Below are 26,240 nucleotides of genomic sequence, written 5' to 3'. Positions count from 1 at the left end.
ACCCTAGATTCCCCTTTTCATGGAAGGTGACCCATAACCTCTGATGTGAGTTACTAAGGGTTGTGAAAGTCTGGCATTCATAAACTAAAATTAGAGGAGAACCAGAGATTACTGAGGACTCCAATTCAGCTTCCTACTGAGAAGGCTGGCTGCCAATCCCCTCCTGTGCGTGCCCACTGGCAGGTCACCGGAAGGGTGCTTTGCAGTCAACACATTCTCAAGGTGGCCTTGAGTCAGTCATGGCTTCTTCAGGCTTTTAATCTGTAAAGTGCTGTAAAGTACCATCAGTTTGAATGATAGATTAAAGATGGCCACATATGCTTTGACACACTCCTACATCAGGAGGTGGGGTCTGTTTCTGCTGCCCCTGAATCTGTGCTGACAAGTGACTACTTTGACCAAGAGAGTATGGCAGAAGTGACCCTGTGCCAGCTCCAGGCCCAGCCTTTTAGGAGACTGGCAGCTTGCCTTGGGCCCTTGGAGCCCTGAGCTGCCACATAGAAGCCTCACTACCTTCCACATGGAGGCACGATGTGGAGAGGGCCTGAGACCACACTGGGATTGAGAAGGGCCCAGCTGAGCTCACCATCCCAGCTATCCCCACTGAGGGCCTGGGCACATGCACAACACAGTCCTGGAGCCTCCAGACCAGTCCTGATGAGTACCCTCAAGAGAAGCAGAAGAATCGCCCAGCCAAGCCCTGCCTAAATTTGTAACCCAGAAAATGGTGAAACAGAATAACAAAATGTGTGTTAAGTCACTATGCTTTGGAGTTGTTTGTTACGCAGTAACAATAATAGATAGTTTTGCTTCATCATTATTGACTTAGTTTGCAGTGCGTGGTGATGCATATTTGCATCAACAGAATCTGGAGCAGTAATTTTCTAAGAATTACCTTAAGATATAATATATGCATTGCAATTCAAATCAATCACCCATACCCTCTTGCTGAAGCAGATGTATAACTCATTCCAAAAAACAGCTCCCTCCCACAGCCCCCTTCATTGGTCCTGTGCTGCCTGTGAATCTGTGCTATTTATAGAACTTGTAATGTAAGTGCAATCCAACTTCGAGGTTATTTTAAAATTTATGGATCATTATGTTATAATGTGAAGTTGTGTTGATAAGCTCATTATTTTCCCTTGCAAATTAAACTGCAAGCAATCCATCAAAAGAGAAAGCAGCGGCAATGTAGAGCTTAGGAGTACAGACTCCAGGACCAGCTGTGTGTGTTCAAGTCTCACATTGGGAGAAAACAGAAAGTACTTCACAGGGTTGTGAGGACTAAAGTAGTTGATGGGTACAGTGCTTAGAACAGCACCTGGCTAAACAGGCTATTGCAACTTGTTTATTTTGTCCCCTTCAATTTTGTATCATCACCTAGCTCTTTCTCCACCAAAAGACAGAGCAACGCAGCAGGGAGACACGGGATGTCTGTCCCGTGTCTAGCATAGATCTGGCCCATAGCTGCCCTTCGGGAAATCTCTGTGGATTTAGTTGATAATTACCCAATGAATGCATACTTCCCTTAGACATCTGACATCCTTTAAACAATGTCTTCACGTATGGATTACTTCAGAGCACCAAGTACGTGATGCTTTGGGCCCAGAGAACAGATATGTCAAACCCACCTGCCTCTGAGTCCTTGCGCCCTGGTCCCCTTGCTGGTGTCCACAGTGAAGTTATCCAGTGATGTGTGCAGCAGGCCTCCTGCCGCACCCTCCAGCCCGGGTACAAACAGCGCATTTTCTGAGCACGACAGTCTCTGGATCCAAGTGAGCGGCTTGGACTGGGCCAGGTGTGCAAGACTCAGATTGGCCATTTGCACACACTTATCATAGTCTGCAATGTGGGAGAAACAGATAAACATAAATACTCACAAGAATGACGCTGGCCCCATCGCTCTTGTGGCAGCCACACATCACAGGCCCCAGGTTCTGTCCTGGCTTTTCTTTGTCTGCACAGAGGGGCCTATTTTTCCTCATGCTAGCTCGTGGAGCTCCTATGATTAGCCCTGAGAATGCCACGTCTGCCTAATTAGCACTGACTAAGGAAAGAAAACTCAGACACACAGGAAGGAAGAAACAAGATGCCCTCCACCCCCTGGCAGCTGACATGCCTTGGAGCCATGGTTCACGGCAGTGTCACAGCGCCAGCAGAGCCTCGTATAAAATTAACCGCTGTCATCCGTTCTGCTCGCTGCCTTTACAAACCATCCTCCAAACGTTGTTTTAACAAATAGGTCTGCAAACTACCTGAGCTACCAAGATTACGCTCTGCCCTGTGGAATGTAATCTTTCATCTCCACACGGCTTAGTTTCCTTGGTAATAATATTTAAGATCCGATTTTCTGAAATATGAATACGGATCAGATGTGTTGTCTCCCAGCTTTCACACTTCCCTTCCTCCCTTCCTGCAGAAAGAGGTAATAAATGATTCTAATGAGCCCGGGAATGTGAGTGGCTCTCACCACTTCACTCTTCACGTCATTCATAGGAAACTGGATTTGATAGATAGATTCCTTAAGTTAACTAGGATTTATACGAAGCCCAGTTTGTATTTTGAAAAAAGGAAATGATGACTGTGTTCCGACCATCTGTTCCCTGTTAAAACCAAGAAGGAAAGAATGCTCGGGCACACGGCGTTTGTATGGCTCCAGCTGTACGTGTGTTTGTGTGCGTGTGTTTGTGTGTGTGTGCATATCTAAAGCACAGTGAAGTGCCTCCACTGAGAGCATGCCCATGAGCATTTATTTCCTCAAGCAGACAACCCCCCTTTCCTACAACGGTGCCTGGTTCATTGTCGGGACTGTGCCCACTGAAAAAGGTAGCCTTTAAAAAATACTTTTTGAGAACATTCTGTGTCTAGGAGGCATTAGGTACCATCATTCACATACAGTAGGCAAGGAAGAAAGGAGGACTAAAAGCAATTTGAATATGACCTGCAGCTTTTGCAGAAATTGTCCAGTATCTGACTCCAGAGCTTGGACCTGTTCAGACACATAGCAGCAATGACTGTAACATCCACACCAGCAGTTCACACATCCTGCGTGCTTATTACATCCAGGCCCAGTGGTAAGCATGTTATCTGCATTGTCTCATTTAATCCTCACAATAACCCTGTGGGGTAGATATTATTATACCCATTTTATAGATGAGGAAAAGTGAGGCTAAGAGAGAGTTAACAATTTGCTCAAGGTCCCAGGGCTTGTAGGTGGTAGAGCAGGACTCACACTCGGCTGACTCCACAGTCCACACCAGAAAATGGACGTACAGAGGGCATGGAGATACAAACAGTAGCACAGGAGATTCATCTGAAGCATGCCCAGCCCTTTGATCGCTAAGGTCTAAAGGGACAGTGATCTTAGCTTTAATTGTGGTGTATATTAATACCCACAGGGGGACGTGTCAGGGAAAGAAAGTGGTGACAGGGAGAGGCTCAGAGAAGTTTTATGGGTTTCAAGGGAGCCTTCATATAGAGGTTGGAGGTGCAGGAAGAAGGGGCTGCCCCCTGCGGGAGGAGGGCTCCCAGAAGGTAGCAGATGAATGAGAGCATCACAGCCCTGGGTCCTGTGCAGGGCTTTGTCCCTGCAAGAAGCTGGAGAACAACAGGGCACTGGGGAGGATGCTCTGTTAACAGGACAGATCACACAGTGAGGTCAGGGAATGAGAGTCTGGATGTCAAGCACTTAGCATCAGGCATTCAGCATGAAGCAGGGGGCCTCCTGGGGCTGGTGGGGTTGGTGGGAAGTGCTGTTATCATTATTAGACCTTAGCTTAGTGGGGTTCAATTGGCTGGACAAATGGTGCAGGAAGGATTGCTTGGTAGGTAGGAGAGCCAAGAGTTGATAACCTTCCAGGAATGGAAGGAAGGGATACCAAGAATGTCCCACATGCCACTGGCATGTCAAGCAGAGCGAATGGTTTCTGTCCACCAGTGGAGGGCGGGGGCAGGGAACTCACAGCCTGACTGTGGCACCAGGAAAGTAGCTGACAAATATCCAAATCAGTCTAGATGGCAAGGCTGAAGCCAAGGTTAGGTAACAGTGTTTCAAGAGTACAGGAGCCAATGAGCCAAGGAAAAGGTAAAGGGAACCAGGGCAAGATCCTGGGCAGCCACTGCAGATCTGCAGTGTCTCATAACCACAAGTTCATGGAAGGGCCACCGGCATACCTGCAGCCCCCTGCCATGCATCTGAAAGGGCTGAGTGAAGGCCTGTGGTCCCACTCTGCAATGTTGACAGATCCTGCCTGATTTAGCCCTGAATTTATGCACTTGTAAAAGCTTGGTGATTTTTCTCTCTCCCCAGGGAACCAAATGTAACTATAGAGTAATATGCTTGTTGAGACAATTCACAGAAGAATGACTAAGAAACATTTGGAATATGTCCAACTTCTTAACAATCAAGGAAATGCCAAATGAAACAACACTGAGAAATCATTTTTCCCTATAAATGAACAAAGATAAACATGATAATATCTATTCCAGCAAGGATGCAATAAAACAGGCACAATGATACTGGACATGGGAATGGCACTCAGGAAAACAGCAAGGGCCCTAAAAATGCCCCAACCTTTGTACCCCAAATCTAACTGAAATCTACCTTAAAGAAATAATACACAATACAGAAAATTTTTCTTCCAATGATGTTTACTGCAATATTATTTATGTTATTGGAAAATGAAAAGCAAACTTAAAATCTAGAGGAATGATTAAGTAAATGATTGTATTTCCACACTAATCATCCATCCATTCATTCATTCAAAAAAACATGTATTAACCATCTCCCACTTGACACACCTCTGTTCCATGCTGGAACCGTAAAGGTACTGGGACACTGTCCCTGCCCTCCCGGAACTCCCAGCCCACTGCAAACTGGAGGCAGACACATCCACAAATAAAAGGGGCAGAACATTACAGGTGAGAAGACGGAGTCTGCACAAAAGAGGGAGTAGTCAACTCCACCTGGGAAGGGAGTATGGGGGCAGTCAATCAGGAGGGACTTCAAGGAGGAGGTTGTCCTTGAACTTATTCTTGGAGAATGAGGCTTATCTTGGTGGTCTGAGCCTGGAAGGAGGCAGGAACAGCATTGTATGTGGAGGCCACACAAATGTTAGATTCCCCCAAACTCCTATGATGGTAGAATTTGCAGTTTGAGAAAATAGCATATTATGAGCAAAACAGGCTTAGAAGGACTAATTTTGCTAGTAAGCCCAAGAAGTCTTTATAAATATTTTATGTTCACTGATATCAGGCAATAAAATTGATATTGATGATGTTTCACACTGTATCTCAGCAATAGCAGGTAAGACATAATTAATTTACATTCATTATCTCCAATTCCCTGGAAACATCATGGAAATGCTACTCTGCAATTTCAAAGAAATATTTATATATTTATTTGGTTTTGCTGCAAATAATATGCCACCTTTGTTTTCTGTATTTGGTTCTACGTCCGAATGCTCAGCAATTTTGGTTCCTAGTTGATCCCCCGTCCCAGGACTGCAGGAGCCAGTGACACAGCTCCCCTGTGAATTGACTGGCACCTAACAAAACCCTCCACAAGCAGGAGCTGCCATTACTAGTCACATGGAGCCATGAACGCCAGACACTCATTCTAGATGAGCTACAAACAGCACACACACTATCCTGTTGGAGCGCAGCACAAACCTGCCGGACGGCCAGTTGCTCAACTGAGGACACCAAAGCTCAGAGAGGGCAAGTGAGCCGTCCAAAGTCACACAGCTAGTAAGTGGCACCTCTCTGAGTCTGTTGAACTCCAGGCTCCACATTCCAAGCCTGGAGTTCCCAAACTTTCATCTGCATCCAGATCACCTGGGTTCTTTTTCGAATGCAGATTCTGATTCAGGGGCCTGAGGTTCTGCATCCCTGGCAAGCTCTCAGGTGATGCACACGCAGAGACCACTCTGAGTATGAAGGGTGAAACCACTATGTTATATTGCTCCCTCTTATAAATGAATAGGAAATAATGGTGAGAGATCAACAGCAAACTCAAAGCCAAATATCTCTAGGTTGAGAAGACAGTGTCTACTCACCAGTTGTAACTCCGGGAGAGCTCGTCCGAGCATTAAATCCATGCTGGGCGCAGCAGAGGCTCAGTAAATATTTACAGGTCTTGGCTGAATCAGTGACAAACATGTGCTTTTTCCCAGTGATGCTGCTTGTGATGATGAACTTCTTTCGCTGAGGGAAGCAAACACAGACTTTAATATATTGATCATTCTCACCTATCCATTGAAGCACAACTATCCAGAAAATAGCCAAATGCTGGAGCCGTCAGTTGGATACCAATGTACTAGGCATCCAGAAGTGTGTGGCCGATGTCTGACTATGGCCCAATATTTTTTCTTAGATTAAAGACAACCCCTGTTTTTATTTTTTCCTTCATTCGTAAATCAAATGTTTGTTTATTGGGCAATTGCTATCTGCCAAGGAGTGTGCTAGGTGAAAAGAATATGAAATGAGTTCAGTACAGGCTTGGCCCTCAGCAAGTAGTGCATTGTGAAAGGCCATTAAATACACCTATAGTTTGCATTGTCCAAACGCCCAGAAATTGAAGGCAAAATCTCAGCTGGTATCATTATAGAAAAGATAAAAGCACATCTGTAGGCGCATGTTTCATGCTATTATGTGCCAGGCTCTGTGCTAAATCCTTTCTGTGTATTAATTCATTTCATCCTCGAAGCTATAGAAGGAGGGAGGTCCCATCATTATCCTTATTCTACAGATGAGGAAGCAGATGGAGACTCCTCAGAATGCAGCAGGAACTGAGGTCACATCACCAAGAAATGCTTTCCTACATTTATACTTTCAAGGTCCATGCACAAAGTGATAATATTTGTACAGCTCACTGTGATAAACTGGAGAGGATTATCTATATGGGGTTATGTATATGGAGCTTCCTGGAAAAAAATCCATAAATTTTTGCAATATAAAATTCTAATAAGAACAATAAAATACAAAGTAATAGAGATTATATTAGATATGAATTTATATATAACTTCCAAATAAAATCTCTATTCTACATATTTCAGTAAGAACCTTGAGCTTGATCCTATAAAGATAACTTTATAAATACAGGGTTTGTGCTTGAAAGGGCTCCCTGAACCTCTTTAATGTTGATTCCTTTTAATTCATGATAGTCACCATTCCTAAGAAACTCCATTCACACAGTCAGATATTAACAAAAGACAGATAACTATTCATTGCTTTTCCTCTAACTCCTTTTTATCATTAACCTAATTTCAGACAATTTGAGCATTCTCTAAATACCCTTTTCTTATATTAACAAATGTAATGTTGAACCTATACTAATGTGAATGGATTCTGAATCCAATTGAACTATACTATATCTAGTACTTTTTTTTATATAATGTGTTTTCTCAAACATTCATAGATGCTGTCCTACTAGCCTTACTAATTCTTCCTTAGTATTCAAATTATAATAATGTCTAAATTCCACTAGCTAATCATTTTATCCACACTTTTCCAAAGTTGAATATTTGCTTAGAATCCATCTACTTTTTCAATATGCATTGATATGCTTTCATACAGTCCTGACAATTTTATATCAAGTTCACTCAGGTATTAAACATTTTAGATAAGTCATTTTTTAAAACTGAATAACTTGGGACTTCGGTGGCACAGTGGTTAAGAATCCACCTGCCAATGCAGGGGAAACGAGTTCAATCCCTGGTCCGGGAAGATCCCACATGCTGCAGAGCCACTAAGCCTGTGTGCCACAACTACTGAGCCCGTCCTCTAGGGCCCGAGAGCCACAACTACTGAAGCTTGCACACCTAGAGGCCGTGCTCCGCAACAAGAGAAGCCACTGCAATGAGAAGCCCGCGCACCGCAATGAAGAGTAGCTCCCGTTGGCCCCAAAAAGAGAAAGCCCATGCGCAGCAGCAAAGACTCAACGCAACCAAAAAAAAAAATTAAATAACTGTTCTTGAACAAATCTGAAAAAAGAGAATTGTTCACACACATGCGCCGCTTCTTTCTTTGAGCTCAAAAACTCTTGGCAAACTCTTGTCCTTTTGGACCTCAGTGCCCTAAGGTATCCCAGAGAGTGGAATTTCGATCTCATTTCTTGGCATGAAGCTGAAAACAGTCTTGACTGTAGCGGTTTGGATTTTTTTCCATTTTGATAACATCATTTAATGGGAAATTCATATCTGTAGGCCAACTTTCACACAGGCAAGCTGCTCTACGAATAAGATGATGTATAACTTGAATCCCAGGGTTTTCAGCACAAACATGAAAAATGTATTTACGTCCCTGCTGTTGCAGAACAAAAATACTTGGTGCTTCTGTAACATCATGTTTGTTTCTAAGCATGGTTTTACTATTTCAAATATTTCATCCCCAATAGTTTTATTGTTGCCGCTGTTTGTTCACAGGCTGGTTTCTTTGTTTGGTTTGATACATCTTTGCAGAATAATAAGATTCTTCCAGACACAGGCGGATGTGCCCTGAAGCTAAGGAAGTTGAAGTCCCAGGCCTCTACGTGGGAAGGCCATTTCCTGGGAGGGACCCAGCATATTTTCTTGTGTTCTTGTAAAACGTGGAAAGTAAGATGCTTTCGCCACAATCTGTTAAGACCACTGACTCTTCTTTCCACTGCAACTCAGTCTCACTTTTCTCACCATAGGTAACGTTGCATGGTGGGGAAGCAGATCTCACTAAGGAGAAGTTGAGATAGGGCTACATTTAGTGTAGATTTAGCGGGATTTATTTATGCAGTTTGCAGTCTCTTCTGCAGTAGTTTATTGCCAACCATCCCAGAATACTCCTTCCATTGGACCGACTCACCCAAAGTTTCAGCATAAAGATATAGGGCCAGTGGCCATGTGAAATTGACTGTGCCCTACAGTACCCAGCCCCAGAAGTATGCGGTGTCAGCACTGGAGGGGAACAAGGTTTAAAATACACAGAGCCACAATATCAAAAAAAAAACAAAAAACCCAATTAAAAAATGGGCGGAAGGTCTAAATAGACATTTCACCAAAAAAGACATACAGTTGGCCAAGAGGCACATGAAAAGATGCTCAACATCACTAATTATTAGAGAAATGCAAATCAAAACTACAATGAGGTATCACCTCACACCAATCAGAATGGCCATTATCAAAAAATCTAGAAACAATAAATGCTGGAGAGGGTGTGGTGAAAAGGGAACCCTCCTGCACTGTTGGTGGGAATGTAAATTGATATAGCCACTATGGAGAACAGTATGGAGGTTCCTTAAAAAACTAAAAATAGAACTACCATATGACCCAGCAATCCCACTACTGGGCATATACCCTGAGAAAACCATAATTCAGAAGAGACATGTATCACAGTGTTCATTGCAGCTCTGTTTACAGTAGCCAGGACATAGAAGCAACCCAAGTGTCCATCAACAGATGAATGGATAAAGAAGATGTAGCATATACATACAATGGAATATTACTCAGCCATAAGAAGAAACGAAACTGAGTTATTTGTAGTGAGGTGGATGGACCTAGAGTCTGTCATACAGAGTGAAGTAAGTCAGAAAGAGAAAAACAAATACCATATGCTAACGTGTATATATGGAATCTAAAAAAAAAAAAAAAAAAAAAATGGAACTGACGAAGTGGCAGGGCAGGAATAAAGATGCAGACATAGAGAATGGACTTGAGGACATGGGGTGGGGAGGGGGAAGCTGGGGCGAAGTGAGAGAAGCATCGACATATATATATTACCAAATGTAAAATAGATAGCTAGTGGGAAGCACCTACATAGCACAGGGAGGTCAGCTCGGTGCTTTGCGACGACCTAGAGGGATGGGATAAGGAGGGTGGGAGAGAGGCTCAAGAGGGAGGGGATATGGGGATATATGTATGCATATGGCTGATTCACTTTGTTGTATGACAGAAACTAACACAGCATTGTGAAGCAATTATACTCCAATAAAGATGCATATAAATAAATAAATAAATAAAATACACAGAGCCAAAGGCCAGTCTGAGGGAAATATTTTCAATTATCAGAAATGAAAACCTGTAATTTAATTCTCAAAAACACCTAATTAAGTGGAAGTTTTATGTTATCAGGGATATACTTTATAATTGTATATACTGCCTTATAAATACAGCACAAAATTTTCTCTTTTTTTTGATAGGAATCACACAATATGGAACGTATTCGATTTTCCTGTGTTGGTAGCATTTAGAAACCTACAGAGGCACTTCAAAGAGCAAATATGTCCCTGCCGCAAAGCTGCATGTTTTATGCATCTCATCAACAATAAAAACAACTTTCAATCAGCCATGCTAGAAGGAAGACTAAATTAGATTTCTCTTCTCTGTAGAGAAAATATTACAAAAGTATCATCCTATGGAAAAGTAATCAGAGGGTACGCCACCAAAAATTTGAAAGGAAAAAAAAAGACTTATACTGTTTATCAGGGAGTTCATTAATAAGAATATTACTTTTTTTGCTTTTGTGATTTTGCAGTAGTTGTTCAAGTTTTTTTTTAATTCACAGGTTGTGGTGATTTCTTTTCTCATTCTAAATGAACATTCACTTTAAAATCTTGTTTGTGTTTGGAACTTTGCTTCCTTGTTCTTGAAGAGAGCCCTACAAAGCCTGTATTCTCCCAGATTTCAGGCATTTCTCTCCAGACATTTTAACTACTGCTAATACCCAAGAACAGTTACTAACATGGGAAGGTTCATCATTACACAGTGAATGCTTTCTCGATTGAATAATCTTCTGAATTGATGTCTCTGTCATAGATGGGCTGCCAATGCACCTACAAATCATATTCATTGAAAAATGGCATTTTCCTCTATTTCCTTTGCTACTTCTCTCCAGGCTGACAAAACAAATGTCTGCAATTGTCTGGAGCATTCTGGCTTCCGCTATTAATTAAGCAAATTTGAAACCAGCTTCCTGAGCTCATTCTCGTATTGTTTGTGGAGTTCCCATTTTGCGCTTGCAGAAGTGTGAAGAGTCCAAGTCATTTTCTGTGTAAGACGCCTGGTTTGTGGCAAGCAGCTGGTGACATTACTTCCCATGATGACTTTTCCATAAAAAAAAGGATATTTATGCTGAGGAAGAGACTGGTCATCAACATGAAAATTCTAATTCGTGACAAGGGTGTTTTTAAGCTACTAAGTTTGTTTTGTGAACCTGATGATTTTCCAGCTTTAATCAAGAAATTGTCTATTGTCATGGGGAAAATAAATATCTGTAAAAATTAAACCAACTTAAATATAAAATACTTAAGGGGACTTAAATTTTATGGCTTCAAAAAATTCTATTTTTCAAAATTACTTTGTAGGTTGTCTGCATTTCTACAAATGTTTTAAAAGAAATTACACTGAGAATTTTGAACAATTAAATATGAGATAGAGAAAATAGGAAGTAATATAATACTATTGAATAAATTCAATAATTAAAATTCTTCAAATAATCTTTCAGTTGAATTAAAGTTATTTGAGTCATTAAATTTCTGAAAAGTTCACAGAAATAAATATCAATTACTTTTAGATAAGGTCAAAAATATTTGGAAAAAAGTCAGTTTCCTGATATTATAAAGGCCACTTTAATAAAATTATGCTCAATTATTATTTATTTTTAGATGTAAGCTTTTTTTCTAAGGAAAAACAATACTTTATTATGAAATTCTATCAAGAATCACACTTTAACAATACATCAACTTCAACAGCCAAGATGGGAGAAACACAAGAAACACTGAGAAAATGAATAAAATCAATTATGTTCTGCTTAGGAAACTTTAACATTAGATAACGATAATGAAAACAAAAACCAAAGAATCAGATAATGAAAAAAAATCTCGTTAGTAGGAAAAATTTTAAAACCACAAGAGAAAATTCAATAGAAAGAAAAACTAAAATGTTTCCTGAGCCACAAGTCAAAGAATTTCATGTTTTATAATGAAATCATTGCTGAAGTTATGGGATACTGACCCACAGGACAAGAGGGTAGATTAGCTACTGGAGCATTCTCCACTATGGGGACACACATAATGTTTTTGATGTCAAATTTATTGTAACTGAATTCAAGAAAATGGTGTTCAAATGCCATTTCAAACATTGTACATTTAATAGAGTTGTTGTTTTGTTTTGTTTTGTTTAAATGGCTGACAAAGGTTTGCACACCTGTAGTCCATGGGAGACAGGCCAGATGCCTCGGTACAATGTGTGCAAAGGGAAAATTAAAATACAAGGAAAATGTTTCAAAAGCATGCAGACTCCATTGCACCCACTATATACTCTCCTCCCCCATCTCCCACCTCCAACCTTGCTCTCAACATCAATAGATTCCCCAAATTAAAAGAACTCCACCCAGAGGGAAAGTGTAGTCCTTTAGGCCAATGGCTGCCCATGGTGGTGAGGGGGAACTAGGTGATGGATGGCAGAGAAGAAATGGCCTCGTGGGGACCCTCAAATCCCCTGGTAGACTTCTTCCAAATATGTAACAGTCATTGGAGTACAGGTTAGCTGACAGGCTGTGAGCTTATCTTCTTAGGAGAAGATCACCTGACCTATTGCTCTTTAAAGGGATAACAGATCAAAGAAAAATGAAGCGTGGGTCATAATCAACTGAGTGACACTCACATAGGCCAAAATCTTTTCAATTTCTCTCCACTGAAACCGTGAAGTCGCAATTCTGCTGTTGTTTCTCACTTCGTACACTATGACCCCCTTGGCACAGAGCCCCAAGGCCATCTCTCCTCCTGGCCTTGTCTTCTCTGGGAGAACTTGGTAAACCAGCACACCATATTCAGGGAGCTGCTGAGTCACCTGGAATGAGAAAAAGGCCAATTAAGAAGAGACAGGCACATTGGTCTAAAATAATGGATTTCAAACCATTCCATGAAAAAAACACCTTCATGTATGTTCTGAAAAAAAAGAGTAGGATTGCCAGGTAAGTTTAGGAAACACTGAACTAAACAGATCTCCTTACTATAGAATTCCTCCATACCTCTAAATATGATAGTGTTTTTCTATTTTATTAACCCAAGGAATCCTTTCCTAATGAAGTACCTTAAGACACTTGGAACACAGTTATTATGAAAACGGTACAATAGAGTAAAAATATTCTGAACAAAGCTGTAGAATTCAGACTCTCTTGAATCATCTCAAAGTAAAGAATCCTTTTTCCCGAAGTCTACTGCAATACAATCCGGTATGACCCCTTCATTTTACAGATGGAAAAACTGAGGCCCAGGCACAGAAAGCAAACTTCCAAATGGTTAGCATCACTGTTAAAGCAAGATGAGCCATGAACATCCTGCAGAGAAAATGACCAATCACTGGCACTTCTCACCACATAGCAGTGCTTTGGTGGGGTCCCCACAGCACAAGATCTGTCTTCAGTTTACCAGTTTAGGAGATGGAATTTTGTCAGGGGCATGAGGGTCAATCAGAGCTGGGAACTGCATCAGGCCAACCAAAGTCTTAAGAGGCCGGAGTATAAACCTAACACAAACGTTTTTATGTCTGAATGGTAATCATGTCTGTATTCTGGTCTCTACCATCTTCATCTTCACCTGGAAGACTCCAGTTTTTACCAAACGGTTGATGCACCTCAGCTCACAGCAGGGACATTTTGCTCCAGGCATTTGAAACCCTCTCAGAAGGGTTTCACTGGTGAGATCTGGTATCTCATCTCTACCCCTGAGCAGAGGGCTCTATGTCCTGCCTAATCTCTCTCATCCCCAGGTGGGATCATAAAAGTGAGAACAAATTATGGCTTTTGAGAGCTCCTTTCTCAAGCTCTTTGCTGACCTTTCTCCTTCTGCTGGTAAGTAATCTGTGCAGATAGGTTACACTGCCTACAAAGCCTACAGCTCTTCACATGATCTTGATTGCATTTCTGGACCCTGAACCTCCCCGCTTTGTTTAACTTTGGAGAGACCCTCTCATTGTCACTATCATCATCGTAATCATCATCATCCAAAACAATATTTGTTGGACATTGGTGCTGAAGTATCCAATGGCCATACCAGGCATGTACTTAAAGTATGACAAAGCAGGACCATCCCAAAACAATTAGGTAAATTCTTTTAAAGAATTTGATACAGCAAAGGAAACCATAAACAAGACGAAAAGACAACCCTCAGAATGGGAGAAAATATTTGCAAATGAAGCAACTGACAAAGGATTAATCTCCAAAATTTACAAGCAGCTCATGCAGCTCAATATCAAATAAACAATCAACCCAATCCAAAAATGGGCAGAAGACCTAAATAGACATTTCTCTGAAGAAGATACACAGATTGCCAACAAACACATGAAAGAATGCTCAACATCATTAATCATTAGAGAAATGCAAATCAAAACTACAATGAGATATCATCTCACACCGGTCAGAATGGCCATCATCAAAAAATCTACAAACAATAAATGCTGGAGAGGGTGTGGAGAAAAGGGGACCCTCTTGCACTGTTGGTGGGAATGTAAACTGATACAGTCACTATGGATAACAGTATGGAGGTTCCTTAAAAAACTAAAAATAGAACTACCATACGACCCAGCAATCCCACTACTGGGCATATACCCTGAGAAAACCATAATTCAAAAAGAGTCATGTACCACAATGTTCATTGCAGCTCTATTTACAATAGCCAGGAAATGGAAGCAACCTAAGTGTCCATCAACAGATGAATTGATAAAGAAGATGTGACACATATATACAATGGAATATTACTCAGCCATAAAAAGAAATGAAATTGAGTTATTTGTAGTGAGATGGATGGACCTAGACTCTGTCATACAGAGTGAAGTAAGTCAGAAAGAGAAAAACAAATACCGTATGCTAACACATATATATGGAATCTAAAAAACAAAAAAAAAAATGGTCATGAAGAACCTAGGGGCAAGACGGGAATAAAGACGCAGACTTACTAGAGAATGGACTTGAGGATACGGGGAGGGGGAAGGGTAAGCTGGGACAAAGTGAGAGAGTGGCATGGACATATATACACTACCAAATGTAAAATAGATAGCTAGTGGGAAGCAGCCGCATAGCACAGGGAGATCAGCTCGGTGCTTTGTGACCACCTAGAGGGGTAGGATAGGGAGGGTGGGAGGGAGGGAGACGCAAGAGGGAAGAGATATGGGAACATATGTATATGTATAACTGATTCACTTTGTTATAAAGCAGAAACTAACACACCATTGTAAAGCAATTATACTCCAATAAAGATGTTAAAAAAAAAAGAATTTGATGTGATAGTTCAAAAAAAAAAAATTAAACCATTAAAGTAGTCATCATCAGAATAGAGATGCCTTTGTTAGACTTGCTTACATTTTTAAAATTGTTTAGTATTTATTTTAATTTTTAATTTTTTAATTATATAGAGAGGGATATGATACTGAAGTACTTGGAGCCACAAAATTCTTAAAATGGTAAAGTGCCATTCTGTAATGGAGCAGGACCCTATGGGGCCTTCCTGGGACAGACACACACACACACACCCCCTGCCATGTCTTCTGCCTGCCTCTTGTTTGTAGAAAAACTTTAGCTTCCTAGTCCTTCCCTAAGTTCCAAAGAATAAATTTAATCAGACAAGTGAGAAAATGCAGAAACAAAGGAAAACAGTCAAGCAAGACAATTTAATAAGAGCTGTTAAACAAAGTTAAGAATGTATAATTCCTCCTCAAAGGCTATAGATAATATTCTGAGCCATATCCTTTGAGCTGTTTTGCAGATACTGAAACCCCCACCAGGCGGAAGAAGTTAACTGTATGCTGACCACCACCAGCATGTAGACCCCCAGACTGGTTGGAACCAGAAGGTTGATGATGTTGACTCCCAATTACCTCACTGCCAACCAATCAAAAGAATGTCCATGAGTTGATCACACACCCCGCAGCCCTCTCCCTCACCCTGTCTTTAAAAACCTTTCCCTGAAAGCCATCAGAGAGTTCGGGTCTTTTGAGCATGAGCTGCCCATTCTCCTTGTTTGGCACCTGCAATAAATGCTGGACTTTCATTCACCACAACCAGGTGTCCGTAGATTGGCCTCACTGTGCACGGGTGAGAGGACTAAGTTCAGTTCAGTAACAATTCTAAACATTTCTCATGCATTTATTTCATTTAATCTTCACAGTAATCATAAGAGATAGGTGTAGCTACCTCTTTTCAAATGAGAAAATGGTGGCACAGGAAGCCTAAGTAGTCTGTAAAACTTCCCACTTAGGAGCCAGGAATGAAAATATGAGTCTGTTTTCTCCTGAGTCTTCACTCTTAACAACTAAAATACAGAGTTTCCATAAAGTCTGTAAACGTAGGTAAATTTATGTAATGTCGTCAAGGGCATCTTCCATCTGTAAAATAAATAATATTACCTATGTCTCCATGCTTTACTAGGGAATCTTCTGTGGCACCACTCCTCTTCCACTCTGTGCTGCTACTGCTGACTTTCCTCTCTGAGGGGCACCTCATCTCCTTGTGCTTAGGGCCATCTCACTGTTTTCCCCTGATCCCTCCAGTGAGCAGCGAAGCTGAGACTGGACCCAGGCTCTCCTGGCTCCCAGCCCACACAGCACCCTGGCTGTACTGAAAATTGTTGGAACAAATGGAGTATTTCTGGATATTCTTCAAGAGATTTACAACAATTTATATCCTTTGACCCTATCATTCCACTTCTGGGAATCTGTCCTAAGAAAATATACTGAATGATCAAGACAAACCCTTGATCAGAGCAATGTTTGGTGCACACTTGCAGAGTTGGGTTGGCAGGACTAGTTTCCTAAAGGCAGTACCACCTTAAAAGGGATTATCAGGCAAGCTTTACAAAGGATATTTACAAAGCATTTGTAATTATCTGGGAAATGCATCTGTTATAACACTAAGTGGGAAAAAATACAGGGTACAACCAGTATGATTTCAACAGCAAAAAGAAAAGAAAAGAAAATATTTTAACAGCATATGGCAACCCCTAGTTATGTGGAAAGATGGTTCCATGGTTGAAGAAGTTTGGAAAACACTGAGTTAACCTTGAACAGGTTGTTCTGGGACTAATATGCTAATATAACTGTGAATCTTGCAGACAGAGTATGTTATTTAGCAGTATCCAAACTGGACTTCTGCCAAGTCTCCTTCTAGTGTGAGATGATGAACTAGCAGAATTAGTCATCAGTGAACCGGAGGCCAATAGGCGCCATCTGATAATGGAAAAGGGAGCCACGAGGAGCTATAATTAAACAATCCAGTGACTGTTTATGGAGTAACTGGGCTATGTGCTGGGCTCTGGGGATTCAAGACCCTCTGGACATTTACAACCTAGTAGAGAGGATAAGAAGTGAACGAAATGACTGCAATGTAGAGTGTCAGCAATATATACCAACAATGTTTAAAATGTTCTTAACCTTCGACCCTGTAATTCCACTCATGAGAGTCTATTCCCAAGAAATTAATCAGAAATGCAGCTAAAGACTTACGTAGTAAAAATACTAACCTCAGTATTGTTTAAAATAGTCCCATATTTAAAATAATTTATGTGCCAAACAACAGAGTATTGAGAAAAAATTTAGGGTACCTCATGTGTTGACTCAAAATAAAGTTTCAAAATTTTAGTGAGATGGGATTATAAAAAAACACAAAACTGACTATATAATATAAACCCAATTTTAAATATATATGCATATACACATGTGAATGCACAGAGAAGGATGAATATACCCAAATGTAACCGTACTGTCTCCAGGGGGCAGGATCATGAGCTAACGTCTACTTTTATAATCATGGACGAGAGGGCTTGTTTAACAAACACTAGCCCTAACAAGAAGGGTCACAATGTGGTCTGGGGGTTACCAAGAACTCTCTAGTCCATGTGTCTGTACTGTGGGCAGGCCTAGCATCAGCAAGCCCAACCAACAACCATGGGGAACCACAAAAGTAGGTGTTCCTTGAAACTGGTAAGATCGCATACAAATCAAATCTATTTAGTGTTTTCCATCAAAGACTAAAAAAAAGTTTAGAGATTACCATGCTAAGTGAAGTAACTCAGACAGAGAAAGACAAATATTATACTATATCACTTACAGGTGGAATCTAAAAAATAGTACAAATGAACTTATTTACAAAACAGAAACAAACTCACAGACATAGAAACAAACTTATGATTACCAAAGGGGAAAGCAGTGGGCGGTGGTGGGGGTAGATAAATTAGGACTATGGGATTAACAGATACATACTACTATATATAAAATAGAAAAACAGCAAGGATTGACTGTATAGCACAGGGAACTATATTCAATATCTTGTAATAACCTATAATGGAAAAGAATCAGAAAAAATATATATCAATATATGTATATAACTAAATCACTTTGCTGTACACCTGAAACTAACGCAATATTGTAAATCAACTATACTTCGATTAAAAAACAAAGATACGCCCTAAAAAATTTCCTGCATTTTTGCTTACGAGATGGTGGCTTCCTTTACAACCACTTGCCATCCTTCAACCAGAGGAAGGAGGGACACAGTGAGCCTAGCACACTAAGCCAGGGCCTGGGCAGAGGCGGGCCAGGCATCGTCTGCCTGCAGGAGCCTCGCAGGCCTGAGTCCTTAGTCTCTCCACTGGCTGTATGGTCCTGTGGTCACTTTCCATCAGATGTGTGCTGATGGCTTTGAAGTCCCCACTTGTCTCTCGTCAAGGGAATGCTGCATCCCCTTAACAAGGAACGCGCATGAAGGCTGGATAATGGAAGACAGTGAGCGCCTTTCTGCCAGGGCTTATCAAATGAGAGGCTTGAGGGTTTACACTGTGCTAGGTGTTGCAGACAATTCCAAGTGACTGACCAAAAAAATGGACAGACCTCACCTTGGCAGTTCTGCTTTCAAATGACTGTCTCTATCAAAGGCAAGAAAACAGAATGTTTCTACCTGCTTCAGGAGACTTTTGTACAAAGAAATGTATAAATCCTGGAGTTTCCTTTTGAAACTGATCCCCAGCTCTAAAGGCCCCACCAGGCACGTCACCCTGGGGAGGCTGGGGGGCCTCCTCCCATGTGCCCCCGAGCTCGACCTGCACAGGCAGAGCGGCCATTCTCTCCCACCCTGAAGTAAAGTAACTGGTACTGTTATTGTTCTCATTGGGCAGTTATCACAGTGTTACATGCCTCTGGGTACCCATCTGTCCTCCCGACAAGACTTGGGACTCCCTGGGGGCAGGAAGCATGTCCTTTCTGTCTCTGTTTCCTACTGTGCCTGGTCCACTGCAGGTGTAAGTCATGGAGTGAGCAAAAGCTATTCGTCGGAGGCTCTGTGTGCCCACAAACATAAGGGACTGAAATATCACTGCTTTTGCTAAAGGGCCAAAGAAAGAGTGGACCAGAGCTGCACCCATATGTATGGACCACACCACCTGTGCTGTGTTGAGAACAGTTGCCCAGAAGGCTGCAAACTTGAAGTCTTCCAATGGCTTTGCTTTTGGCTCACACTCAAGTTTTTTACTTCAGTTGTCAGAAATGACTCTATGAGAAATGTGGTCTCCCCCCACTCACTGAATAGTGACTGTGAGCTCCAAGATTGAAGAAAGGCCCTGCCATACCCACCCCAGCCCAATAAATCTTACCCATTTGGGGGGATCATTTCCAATGCCATCTGCTTCCAAAAGTCTCTCCTTGCCCCACAGGGCGATGGAGCTTCCTTCTTCCCAAGGGCTCAAGTCCCTTGGTCATACTTCCTTGTGGGTCTGAGCACATCCAGCCCCAGAGAAATCTCTGGAGGGGATTGCCGACTATGTGCCCTTGAACACCGATACACCCTCTCAAGAGTCCAAAAGCCTCACCCTCAAGAACTCCAGCTCCGCATCCTCTCCCCAGAGCACAGGACTTAGACGGTGCAGCTCTGAGACTTCGACTTGGACCCGGAGAGCCGTCATCCTCTCAATCAGACTTGCGGGGATGTAATCTTCAACTCGAAAATAGGCTTTACTCTCTACCTGCTGGAAAGATGCAGAAGAAAAGAGGTGCCACCAAGACGCCTTCTATGGGACTCTGAGCAGAACAGAAGCCTGTCTGCTCCTTTAAAGTGCCCGTTGGGATATCATTTCCTACCATATTAGAGGCTGGGCCAAACCATATGACAGGAACAGAAGGGAGAGAGGAAAGAAGCCACCTGTTTTTGAGCCCCTTCTGTATGCCACGTGGTGCCCAGAACACGTTAGCTCTTTCTATTCTCACGGTAATCCTATGAGGACAGTATTATTATTGTCATTGCCAAGATGCACAAAATGAACAAGAAAGGAAGTCATTCAACAGGGCCAAGGTCACACCACTTGTAAGTGACAGAAAGAAGATTTCATCCCCCAAAGCCCTCACACATTCCACAATGCTACTCCACCTCCCAAAAGGCACAGCGAAACCATGGCCCTAAAGCTTTGTTTCTATGTATTCATTTAGCACTTCCGTCTGCATGTGCTACCAGTTCACTGTCCCCTCTCACAAGGGAGGTCTTGGCTGTGGCACCGTCTCTCCACAACAAGGTGATCAAGAAGTTGTCCCCTGAACAAGAGAAGATCTGACACCCACACCCTGCCCCAGGCCAGAGCCTACATCAAGTCTACTCTTTTGGGAACCTGAGGCTGCAACCCCACCAGGAGCTGCAGGAAGATCGTCATGACTCAGCATCACTTCCTGTCTGATGCTAGGTTCCCTGGTACAGACTCCGGGGCAGAGAGAGGTATGCAGATGTTCTGGAGGCGTGGTCTCAGGGTTCACTGTAAGGAATGAGGAAAGTAGAGCTTGGCAGATGGAGAAGCTGACCCTTCCCTGGTATTCCTGAATCAGCCCATCCTAGTCTCAGGAAGCCCCTACCCGTCTAATCTTGGGCAAGACAGGTCCCCACAGCTGAGGACAACTGCCCATGAGGGAGGCAGCTGGGAGCTGGGAGCATCTGGCCTTCTTGGGGCTGGGATTGGGCAAGTCAGTCTGATGAGGGGGTCTGAAGGGAACAGCACAGCATCCACTACATCCCCATGCTCCTGGTGTGACACAGGAGTCCCCATGTAGCTGTGGACTGAGAATCCTCCAGCCAAGGGCTGGCCCATGCCAGTTCTGAGCTCAGCTCAGAGACACAAAGGGAAAGAAATTGCTCAGCAATCCAGTGCATAAAAAAGCATTCAGAATGCTATGAGAATGGCCAAAATCCAGAGCACTGACAACACCAAATGGCTGACAAAGATGTGGAGTAACAGGAACTCGCATTCATTACTGGTGGGCATGCACGATGGTTCAGCCACTTTTGGAAGACAGTTCTTCAATTTCTCATGCAACTAAACATACTTTTACCATATGATCCAGCAATCATGCTCCTTGGTATTTACCCAAAGGAGTTGGAAATGTATGTCCACACAGAAACCTGCACGTGGATGTTTACAGCAGCTTTATTCATAGTTGCCAAAACTTGGGAGCAAAAGAGGTCCGTCAGTAGGTGAATGAATAAATAAACTCTGGTACATCCAGACAATGGAATATTATTCAGCACTAAAAGGAAATGAGCTATCAAGTTGAAAAGACATGGAGGAAACATAAATACATATCATTAAGTGAAATAAGCCATTTTGAAAAGGCTGGATGATTCTGACCTTATGACATTCTGGAAAAGGCAACACTATGGAGACAATAAAAAGATTGGTGGTTGCCAGGGGTTGGGTGGAGAAAGAGAGACGAATAGGTGGAGCACACAGGACTTTTAAGGCAGTGAAACTACTCTGTATGATACTATGATAGTGGATATATGTCATTATAAATTTGTCCAAACCCATAAAAGGTAAAACACCAAGAGCAAACCCTAATATTAACTATGAACTCTGGGGGATAACAATATGTCCATGTAGGTTCATCAATTGCAACAAATGTACCACCCTAGTGGAGGACATTGATTGTGGGGGAAGCTATGTATGCAGAGGCAAAAGGGTATATAGGAAATCTCTGCGCTTGCCACTCAATTTTGCTTTGAAACTCAAACTGCTCTAAAACAAGTCTACTAAGCTTTTTTTTAAGTATGTAGGATCTTTGACCCAGCATCACATTGTTAGGACTATGTCCTAGAGAAGTCAGCATGAAACTAAAAAAACTCCAGCACAAACATTTATTTCTATGTCATTTAGGTTAAAGAGAAAGATCAGAAGCAACTGAAACAATAATAATAGTAGTTATTACCACTCACATGGCGCCTCTAGGTGATGCCCACCAGTGAGAGAACAAATAAGTAAACAAAGGTCCAGCCCTGCTGAGGCATACCGCGTGGCTATCCCAAAAGCTCATTAGGAAGGCCAGGGGAAGACATACCAAGGAGTGAGAAAGCAGAATGCAAATCGAATGTGGCAACGTTTACAACTGCATAAAATCCCTGCGTGTGGTCAAAGGCTGGAAGAGAATGCACCCAGAGGAAAGTTGTTCTACTGTAATGATGTGATTAAGGAGATTTATTTTTGTACCAAATTGTCTTTGCCTCCCTTTTTAAAATGCAAATGTAATCATGTTACTTCCTGCTTAGAATTCATCAGTGGCTCCCAATCTTTCACTACAGTGGTTTCTAAATCATGGGTTTTTTTGCCAGCACCAGAACCATTTATCAAACAAAATATCCACCCCTTAGGAGGGCACACGAAGTTTCTCCTGGATCTGACTGGCAGTGCCACCCAACCTCGCAGCCTGGTAGCTAAGGCTGCCGTGAAATCCCTGCAGAGCTGGACGGGCCAGCCTCCTCCTCCTGCCCACTCAGTGACCCAGACACAGGGAGGGGCTCTCCCCTCTGAGACCCCCTAATGCCCTTTGATGTGCCCACCACAGTGCCTGGCACATAGCGAAGCAAGGCCCTAAAAGTGAGTCCTGGGGTGCTCTCACTAGCTTACCTAACCTCACAGAGGTGCAATTCTTCTATAATGCAAATAGAAATAACACCAGCTTTGCAGGGTTGACACAGGCTTAGATGATGCAAGCATGGAGGAGGCCCTCCATAAATTAGGGCTGAGCGAGTGGCTGCACAAATGAATGGGTGTGTGTAATCTGTTGCCTTTATATACACACACACACACACACACACACACACACACATACACACACACACAGAGAAAGGGAAAAAGTCTGCCTTTGGAGGCCACACAGGGGCAGCAGAGAACATCTTGGAACCACACTGGTCCCCAGAGCAGCTGGAGAGGTTGAGGTTAGGCAGGATCTGGGGGAGAAGCTAGAGGTGAAGGATGAGATTGGGCTGAGGCAGGAGCTAGGTGAGGCCAGTCAGAAACTGGGCAGGCCAAAGGCGCAGGGGGTCGCCAGAATTGGGCGCCTAGAGTCAGGTCTGGGCCCCTGGAGCCTCGGGGCAAGTGATCCCATAAGAAAGGTCTGGGCCTGCGTGTTCCCAACTGCCTTCGGTGGACCTGGCCCACAGTTTCCACCAACTATCAGCCCTAGAGTTAGGGTCTTGGCTAAACATCGTGTCTGAATCCATAGACTGAATGTTAGTCTTTGTTTTGTTTTATAGCAGAGCACTCCTGGTTCTGGGGTAGGGGAAGGGAAGCTTGCAAAAAGCAGTTGCTACATGCCGGGCCTCATACATACGTCACCACCTTCCACCCTTACCGCAGCTTTGACCTACTACTATTTCCATTTTGCAGGTGAAAAAGCCGAGATTCAGAGAGACAACGTGCCCAAGGCCACTTAGCTACTTAACAAAAGAGTCAGGGTTTGGACCTGGTTTCTGTCTGACCCCAAAACTCAGGCCCACTCCTTTGCTCCATAGAGCCTAGTAAGGGCAGCCCAACACTCTGCCCCTGGAGGCCGCCCTCCCTACCCCCCAATCCGCACCCCGCCCGTCCACATGAGCCGCACACAGGGCTGGACAAGAGGCTGCAGCTAGGATGGTGACTGATTCACCGGGGCACCCCTGGCTGACAGCACCATCCATGTGCCTGGGCCCTTCTCCTCCCAAGACCCCCTCCCCCCAAGTAGCAGTACAAGGGCAGGAGGGAGCTGGCCTAGGCATGGTTAGGACCCCAGCTCTGGGGACTGAGGAGACAGGAAGGAGCTCCAGTGTAAGCAGTGACAGGCCTGGAGGCTTGTCAAAGGCACAGGGAGGGGTTCCGGGGGCCAGGCCAGCCCTGGGAGACTGCCCGCCCAGGACAGCGGGGTGGGTGGTGCCAGGAGGAGACAGTGAAGTCTCAGTCCTTGTGGACTGAAGTGGGAGCAGGGAAGGGAGGGTCAGAAGGACAGGGTGTTGGGAACTGAGCTACATTTGCCTGACAAGCAAGCTGCTGACTCCCCTGATGGATGACTTTTATCCACAGTGTTATCCAGCCAGGAGCCTGTACTCCATTCGTCCATCCACTCCTTAGATCAATACTCTTGAGCAAACTGCCTGTGTTTGAGACACTGCTTTGGTGCTGGGGAAATGGCAGAACAAAACACACAAAACCTTTACCCTCTGGTGGATTCCATTTTAATGGAGAGACCTACAGTAAGACTGATGAGGAAATGGATACACCATGCCAGGTGGTGAAAAATGCGAGGGGATGAAGAAGGACTTAGAAGGCTCCAGACGTGGTGGCGCCTTCTGAAGATGTGCTAGGAGGAAAGCAAGATGATATTGGTGTAGTCTGAAACGTATTTTTCAAACTGCAACCTGCAATCCATTAGTGAGCTGTGAAATCAATCTTGTGGTTCATAGCCTGCATTTATAAATTAACTAGAATAGAATAGGAAATACCAATGTGTATCACATATAGAAAGGGTGCATCTGATTTCCTAAACTTTTGCGTCAGTTCTGTTACATGGTCACATGTGTACAGGTTGGGTGGTAATGTCTGTCATTTTTTTTATCAGGGGTTATGGCACAAACCATTTGAAAGCCAGTGATTATAAGAACGCAATAAGTTAATAAATTACTGTTTTTAGGCAAGACCTTAGATTAGAACTACATTACAATGTATAAACTTGACCTGTTGATCTTTGTATCCCCCAGAGTCTAGCAAAGAACACTTGATGGTTGTTTGATGGATGAATGAATGGAGGGATGCAGTTTACCCCAATCTCAGCGGTTGATAGGTGCTAAAAACACAGGCTCAGTCTTCACATTTCTAACTGTTCCCCCCGTCCCATAATTGCTTCTCCAGTGACCCCACCCAAGGGACCCCGGTCTCTACCCCTACCTCCTCTGGGTAACTGCCAAACTCAGCCTGCAGGGCGAGGACCCCCAGCTGCAGCAGCATCTCGTCATTGCAGTACAGCTTCTCCTCCAGGATGTCTCTCCGAAGCTGCAGGTAAAATTGGTGCCTTGTCCAACTGTGCCTGGGAAAGAGATGCAGGAATAAAGGTCACTGGAATGCTGAGGGCGAGGGAGACCACTAAAGCCTGGGAAGCAGAAAAAGGAGAGAAGATGGGATACAAGTCAATAGAACCCAGAGGGCAATGCCAGTAAGACAAGGGCGGTCTCCTTTATCCACACCGTGCTTCCTGTTACTCATTGAGGTCTGCTCTGTGCCAGTCATTTCCCACAACCATGGAGATGTTTGTTCCTGTGCTTCAAGTGAGAAAACTGATTTTCAGTTAGATGGTGTTTCTAGTAAGCAAAGGAATAGAGACAGTGATCCAACCCCAAACCGGTGACCCTTTCCTCGAACCCTCATCACTGGGCTGCTGGGAGGCGGGGCATGTTGGGGTCAGGGGAGAGAGAACTTGACCTTGACTGGCATATGTTTGAAACAAAAGGGTAAGTTCTCATTTTGACCAGGGCCTGTCCCCAAACACTGACTTTTCCCCCTTTTCTGTCATATTGGCATCCAATCAACAGAAGATCAGCCACAGTAACTGTTGGTATTTATACGCACATTAGTTTGCCAAGCACTTGCCTACCCATTATCTCTAATGTCAGCCTGGATGTACATAAACACCTTAAGGAACAAACAAAGAAGTTTGCATTACTCACTGGAGCAGCCCGTAGTGACTGACAAAGAACTTTATTCTCAGAAAGAGCGTGAAGGTATCCGGGGAGCTCTTCTTCTGGGGCAGCTCACTCCAGCCTTCGGGGGCTATTTTGCACAACCTGGTTTCAGCGTCCAGGAAAAAGAACTCTTTGCCTGAAATGGAAGTAGAGAGTATTTAGAGGGAAAAGCAGTCGGTCAGGCACCACCCCTCAGACTCACAGCCCCGAGCTCTGCCCGGAGGGTCAGATAAGAGCCAATTGAGTACAGGAGAGAACAGGAAGCA

General features: G+C 43.2%; 1 protein-coding gene across 1 annotated transcript in view; it reads right to left on the bottom strand.

Annotated features, from left to right (window-relative positions):
• LOC133091165 (FERM and PDZ domain-containing protein 2-like) overlaps nucleotides 1–26,240 on the bottom strand; it is a 61,536-nt gene that overhangs the window by 15,199 nt on the left and 20,097 nt on the right. Inside the window, exons 10-16 of the mRNA XM_061190143.1 lie at nucleotides 25,960–26,110; nucleotides 25,184–25,322; nucleotides 19,823–19,978; nucleotides 12,633–12,818; nucleotides 6,057–6,204; nucleotides 4,315–4,323; nucleotides 1,632–1,842 (exon numbers count right to left, since the gene is read on the bottom strand). Of these exons, the coding sequence (XP_061046126.1) occupies nucleotides 1,632–1,842; nucleotides 4,315–4,323; nucleotides 6,057–6,204; nucleotides 12,633–12,818; nucleotides 19,823–19,978; nucleotides 25,184–25,322; nucleotides 25,960–26,110 (1,000 nt within the window). The remainder of the gene's footprint in view (nucleotides 1–1,631; nucleotides 1,843–4,314; nucleotides 4,324–6,056; nucleotides 6,205–12,632; nucleotides 12,819–19,822; nucleotides 19,979–25,183; nucleotides 25,323–25,959; nucleotides 26,111–26,240) is intronic.

This window comes from Eubalaena glacialis, chromosome 1, assembly GCF_028564815.1.
Source record: "Eubalaena glacialis isolate mEubGla1 chromosome 1, mEubGla1.1.hap2.+ XY, whole genome shotgun sequence".
Taxonomy (NCBI): Eukaryota; Metazoa; Chordata; class Mammalia; order Artiodactyla; family Balaenidae; genus Eubalaena; species Eubalaena glacialis.
Note: the sequence above shows the minus strand (reverse complement) of the source record. Positions and strands in the feature narration are given on the sequence as shown.